Source organism: Sinocyclocheilus anshuiensis, unplaced genomic scaffold (assembly GCF_001515605.1).
Source record: "Sinocyclocheilus anshuiensis isolate Anshui unplaced genomic scaffold, SAMN03320099.WGS_v1.1 scaffold323, whole genome shotgun sequence".
Classification (NCBI taxonomy): Eukaryota; Metazoa; Chordata; class Actinopteri; order Cypriniformes; family Cyprinidae; genus Sinocyclocheilus; species Sinocyclocheilus anshuiensis.
In genome coordinates this window covers 34,261-41,068 of record NW_015548198.1, presented here as the reverse complement: position 1 = coordinate 41,068, position 6,808 = coordinate 34,261, and the positions used below count along the sequence as shown (strand labels likewise).

The following is a 6,808-nucleotide window of genomic DNA, read 5'->3' as shown; positions in this document are numbered from 1 at the left end:
ATACCCGATCCGAGAAAAATGGCACTATCGGAGCCGATACCCGATATGAATATCGGATCGGTGCATCCCTAATAAAAACATAAGCAAGTAAGATATAGCCTAACTTTTCTTTACACATATGATGTTAGTTGTTGACAGTTTAAGGATGGTACTGTGTGTATATCATGCACTAGCACTCTCATTGGAGTCGCTTTTTTTAAAGTATTTTAGACTTTTTTTTAAGCAGGTCCTCAACCCAACCACACGCTCCACACGTCACCACAATGGTAACTCGCACAAAATACACCAATAGAAAGTCTTTTAAAATGCCCACATAATAGAGCATTAGGCATGAAAAAGTCTCCCTGTCACATTTTACTAAAAAATGCATAAAATAACACTTTATTTCAACATTTTCTCTCCCCATATCCAGTCCTGTGCAAAGCATGATGGGAAGTGTAAAACTTATTTTGAGGTACTTGTTCTTTCAAAATGAAAACATCGAGTTAAGCCAAAAAGCAACCATTTCAAGTCAGTTTAACAAGATGCAGTCATGTTTGAATGACAAACCTGATACATGGTGTTAAATCAAAATGAATTGTTTAAATAAAGTGAACAGCATCAAAAAAATAATTTTTTTGAGTGCAATTCAAAAGAAAACCCGTAAAAAAAAAAAAAAAGCTGTAAACAAAGACAGTAAACTAATGAAGGTGGAAAACAGGAGCTTCTCAGTAGATGTCTTCACGAGTCCACTTGAAAACCCGATGTCTGACCCAATACCCGAGCAGGTTCAGGTCCAAAACTTAGACGAGTGCCTCGGACACGGGCCGGGTTCAGTATCAGTGGCCTCGGGTCTTGGGTAATTAAAAATTAATGTCATCTCTAGTATTTCCTCTCATCCTACTACAAGCCTGAATTGGTGGCCGGGGCTAAACAGTAATGATGTAGAAGTAGGCGTTGATCTTCTCCTGCGGAGGCTGTGTTTAGCCACACTATTATTATAAAGTGGAACATTCCAAAATGAGTTGCTTTTCTGAGCTTGGTTTCAATAAAAGCTGTTTTTAAACTAATGAGAGAGGTTTGAATTTTGAAACTTACAGTATGTTTTATAGTACATAGACCTGTTGTATGTCAGAAGATCAAGGGAAATTTAATTTCTCAGTTCATGACCCCTTAAAGAGTTTGGTGAAGTGTGAAAGAAAAAAAATGTGTATATATTTTAGTTTTTTAATGCTTTTAAGGTAAAATATGTGTGATGTTAAAAAGCTTTGTGTATTTTGGTTTTTAAAGGGGTCATCAGATGCGAAATGCACTTTTACATGTTGTTTGAACTGAAATGTGTGTTGGCAGTGTGTGTACACAACCACCCTATAATGATAAAAATCCTCCCAGTGTTTTTTTTTTTTTAAATCCGCAAAAATCATAACCCCTTTCTCAGATCAAGCCATTCTCAGATTCTTGGCTGTGTGACGTCACACAGAACCAGGCCCCTCCCACGATTGTTTATTGACACTTGCGTTTTGGCACAGACCGTCCCTGAGTGAGCTGTCATCAGTCTGCCATTGTTTTGACGCCGGAGCAGGAGTAGACAATAATGACTCCTAAGCGAATGAGGCGTTCTGTTGTTGGATGTAATAATGAACATAGCAGTCCTCATTTACTCCCAACATCTGAGAGACACAGTGAAGACGCAGTGGATTACAATTGTTTTTAAAGGGAATGCGCCCCCCCGATCTACCTAAATGCTTCTATGTTTGCGCAAATCATTCATGATCCAGCTTCACCTATAGAAGAAATAAGTTTTTTTTATGAATCTTTGCAGATGGCCTTTCCTAATAATGTGCTAGTTATTCCGTGGCTAAATGCGGCTAAAGTTTACAGTCTCATGAGTACGGCTCGTCACCCCACGGAAGAGAGGGGCGGAGTCAGCAGAACTCATTAGCATTTAAAGGGACATGCACCGAAACAGGTCGCTGTGAACAGCTGTTTTTGACAGCTTTTGAAGGTAAAAAGGGTGTTGTTTTACACTACCATTGAGAAATTTTAACCAAAGTATGTTATAGACCTTTTATTAAGACCCTAAATAATCATATCAACTTGTGGAAAATGGGCATCCGATGACCCTTTTAATGTTACAATAAAGCAGGGGTGCCCAAACTCGGTCCTGGAGGGCCAGTGTCCTGCAGAGTTTAGCTCCAGCTTGCCTCAACACACCTGCTTGGAAGTTTCTAGTATGCCTAGTAAGACCTTGATTAGCTGCTTCAGGTGTGTTTGATTAGGGTTGGAGCTAAACTCTGCAGGACACCGGCCCTCCAGGACCGAGTGTGGGCACCCCTGCAATAAAGGTTTGGTAAATAAAGGTCTCTTTTTCCTTGTTCCTCTTTTCTTTGTGGCCCGTCTGAATCATTTCTCTTTTGTACTTTTATTTCAGTGTGAGGTTGCTGCTATTTGTGAATTATGATCAACAGTCAAAATGAGGACCACTTACATGGGGCAGCTTTTCCTCATGTCTCTCTACTTTACAGGTATGATTGGGGGGGGGGGGCACATTGTGTGAAATCTAGCAGCCAATGTCTTTTGTCTCAAAGTCGTTTGTATGATATTTAATCATGAACTAAATACTGTTTTAGTCCATGACTAAAGATTGAATAAATGCTCACAAATAAACCACAGAAGCTTTTATTCTCATTTTAATTTTTTTTTATATATATATTTCCAACAATTTTAGGTGTATTGGGTATTTTTGATAAACTATTGGCAAGACAAGACAAAAAGTAAAAGATAAACATTGATTGTTTGTGGTATGTGTCATATTTCTTTATGGTTTTCTTCTTCTAGTGCTTAACACAATCCCTGCTCCTGTCAACTTTACAATATTGTCTCATAACTTCAAGCACATTTTACAGTGGAGCCCTGGAATAAATTCTCCTCCACAGACTGTTTTCAATGTAAATCGAAGGTGAGTGTTCTCAAAGAGCAAATTAGTCAGGAAGCAATTCTGCAACAAGTAGATAAAACCTTTCCGCTCACCTCATTGTGAAGGACAGAATAAGAAGTTACCTTTTTTTGCACACTGAAATTAAGTGCAAAACAGTTGGAAAAGGTTATGTTGTCCAAGTTTTGAATCTTTCTAGAAACATTGTAAAAAGTTAGCAAAACATAGCATGATCACTTCTAACACTAGGGATGGAATTTGTCATTGCCATTATGTTTGATACAAACAAATATATCTCAGCTCCCAGGTAACACCCTTTCCAGGCTTTCCTTTCAAGTGTTTCAAACTGTGTATGTTTGCACACATGCAGCTCATGATACAGTGTTTGTGCATCTGAGTAAGTGATGGGTGATTTAAACTGGTTCTTTCAAATGGTTTGTTGCAGTTAACGGTTCAAAAAATGTAATTAGTTCTTTTAATGTCATCCCAAAATCTCGACATTTTGTACGCTCAAACTCATGTCTGAAATGTACGGTTTTTAGTCTAGTGAGTGATGTACTGCTAACTTGTGACCTGGTTGTTTATTCAACAATTATTTTTTTGTTTGTTTGTGCATTATAATTAATGCAATTGATCAATTATTTTGTCCTTTAATATACAGTGGCGAGAATAAGATTGAGAACCTTTGAAAATATCTGGATTTCTACATTTACTAACTTCCAAGATCCTCCTTTAGAAGCAATCTGCCACCAAACATTTTTTTGTAGCTGCTTCTAAAACTTTTGACCAATTTTATATCATGCCTCTCTACTGTTTCAGTTTGTAAATATTTCTGGGTTGTTTTGATAGCACAGCCCTCCTTAGAGTAAGCCACAGCATCTAAACTAGCTTAGGTCAGGGCTCAGGAAAACATATTTTCTTCTTTTCTATGCATTGTTTTACTTCTGTGGACATTGTTTAGTTACAATGGAAGTATGCACAACAAAATCATCAAATATCAATCAAATGACTCACCAGCTTTTTGTCGGAGGCATCCGATAGATGTATAATATCCCCCCTCCCAGTTATATTATCAGGACCAATTTATACTGGGCACTCCTTTCCTAGGCCTACGGTCCAGATAAGAAATACTTCTACGTGGGTGGGGTGAGTTTGCCTCCCATTCAGTGCACTGCACCTGGCACTCCCACTCCATTGCGACTGGTTGGCAACTGGTTGGCAACCTACTCTGTAGAGTCTGTTAGAATATCTTTATAAAATTACCTTCCCTGGGGACATTACGCCCTGATACCCCCCAGTGGATGCTTGCTCAACAGCCATAAACAGACTGGGACAATGTCATGTGTGTCAGAGGGCAGTCCACTTTCTCATTTTATTTTTTGAAGAGGCAAAAGCTAAAAACACCACTCTATGCCAGCATAAAAACTGGGATTTCCATGCTACAGAATTCCATGTCTGGGAGTTCATTTTGAATTAATCAGCCTTTTAAGAACAAGCAGAGCCACTGCCGGTTTCTTTGGTAGTGGGCGGAACAAATGCGTAAACAGCAGTCTCTGTAGCATGGTGACGCACTTAATTAGATCTGTTACATAATGGATGTTTTACGGTTTTACGATTAATTTTATTACAGTTTAAAAACATTTAAAATTTATCCAGGAGTAGCCATTGGTTTTGGATCATTTCTCTTCTTTTTATTCTTGGCATCTTAATTTAAAGTCTTAATAAAGATCTTAATAAATATTTTACAGTATGTTTTAGTATAACTCTTGCACTTATAGCACAAAGAGTGAGAACAAAAATAATATTTAATTCATACAAGTAGTAAGTAGATTGTACAGAGCAGTAGCAGTAAAATGTACTTAAAATTTGTGAGTGCAAATTGTTACAAAGATTTTTTTTTTTTTTAAGTAAATCCTACAAGTTATTTTTTTTCAGTGCACAAACCTCCGTCATTCGATGGTAAAAACCTTGTTAACTCCATTTGAGTATGATATTCATAAAATGTTTGAAGTAGGGTAGGCAATTTCGGAAAGGCTAGCGATAACAAGCTCTCGATATTATCGTGGTCACATGACAATATGAAATGATAGTTCTTCTGGGCAACAAGTGTAGTTTTTGAAGGGGTGGTTGATTGTGATTTCACTTTTTCAACTTTAGTTAGTATGTAATGTTGCTGTTTGAGCATAAGCAATATCTGCAAAGTTACGACGCTGAAAGTTCAATGCAAACTGAGATATTGTCTTTTAAAATTATGGTAGTTTAATGCCTAAAAAAAGACTCGTAGGGACTACAACGAGCTACTTCCTGGGTTGGTGACATCACAAACCCAGAAATTTACATAAACCCCGTCCCTGGGAACATGCAACAAAAGGGGCGGGGTCATGTTGCGCTGCTTTAGAGAAGAGGAAGAGTTGTTGCCACGCCGTCAAAACTAGGGGTGTATGAAAAAAATCTATTTATATATGATTCGTGATTCTGTCTTCTAACGATTCTAATGGATTCACAAGTTTCAAAATCAGTGTTCTAAAGCAGCGGTTCTTAATCCTGTTCCTCGCGTCCCCCTCCGCACACGCTCTGCATCTGTCTCTCTCTATCTCTCTTTGTCTCTCTCTCTCTCTCTCAGATCATCAGCTCAGCTCCACCAATGAACTGTGTTCCAATTATACACTTTGTGTATAGACAGACAGATATTTTTCACATAGCTAAGAGGGGCGTTAAACATGGATGCGCACACGGTTGCCATGGTAGCAAGCAATAGTTGCTGGCAAACACTTCTTACTGTTACAAAAATGCTACAACGCAATCATGTATTCTGCTGTATTAAAGCTTTAATCAGGATAAAACCGTATATTAGAAGCTAACAGAAGCAGTAGCATTTACAAATAACAGCGTGTCTAAAAGTATGATACACTAATGGATGTGCACTAGGCGGTTTAGCCAATCACAACACACTGGGCCAGCTAACCAATCTGAGCCCATTGCGTATTTCAGAGAGAGGGGCTTCATAAAACCAGGAAATCATCAGAGCATTTATAAGAGAAGGGACAGAGTGGTGTAGAATAAAGGTGAATTATGCGAAAAATAATATAAATAATAAAAAATAATGTGAAGCATTAACACATGTTAGACTGCACCCCATAAACACAATCAAGCCTAGAAAAAAGCTGTCAACAACCCCTTTAAAATATTTTTAAACTTCTTATTCTAACATAAAAGGTATTTAAAGTTGTGTTTTGGGCCATTTTATGCTTTGGCACAGTATCTGTCAAATGAACTAAAACCGAAAGCACAGTATGGCATAATCCTTTCATCAAGTCTGTTTTGTGCTGAGCATTTCAAATTGAAGTGCACGCATTGTTGAGGCGATCGAATCCGTGTATCATTCGATCATTAATTTTTTGATTTAATATTGAAAGTAGAAAAATGAGAAAACGGCTCCTTTTTCGTTTTTTAGTTTTTTTCCAAAAAACGGAAAACGAGAATTCAGCTTAAATTTTCGTTTTTCGTTCATGGGTGGAAAAATTAATAAACAGCTTGAATATTCGATTTCTACACGTGGGCGGGAATTAATGCCCCTTTCTGCTGATTGTTCAGCCGAAGATTAAACCGTGCCATCATCAGTTCTTCTGCAGTATCACGCAGCAGAATAATAGTCCTCCACTGCTGTAGTTGTACGTATTAATAACCCATTTTATCAATTTCATATTTTTATCATCAAACAGACTAATGAATAGCTCGACACAACTCGAACCGGGGCAGTGTCTAGACAGGTCTTTCTTCTGTGTAGACCAGCGGTTCTTAAAGTGATGGGGGAACCGAGAAATAATTTGCTATAGCCTAAAGTATTCCTAGACTGTAAAGTCGCTTTTTTTATCATGATTCATAGGCCTACTG

The 6,808-nt window shown here is 37.9% G+C and overlaps 1 protein-coding gene across 2 annotated transcripts in view; it reads left to right on the top strand.

The window, feature by feature from the left end:
- Positions 1-6,808, top strand: part of crfb1 (cytokine receptor family member b1) — a 38,701-nt gene that overhangs the window by 6,044 nt on the left and 25,849 nt on the right. For both annotated transcript variants that reach the window (XM_016439910.1, XM_016439909.1), the window contains 2 exons: positions 2,411-2,504; positions 2,818-2,938. In XM_016439910.1, the coding sequence (XP_016295396.1) occupies positions 2,453-2,504; positions 2,818-2,938 (173 nt within the window). In that variant the 5' untranslated portion in view covers positions 2,411-2,452. The remainder of the gene's footprint in view (positions 1-2,410; positions 2,505-2,817; positions 2,939-6,808) is intronic.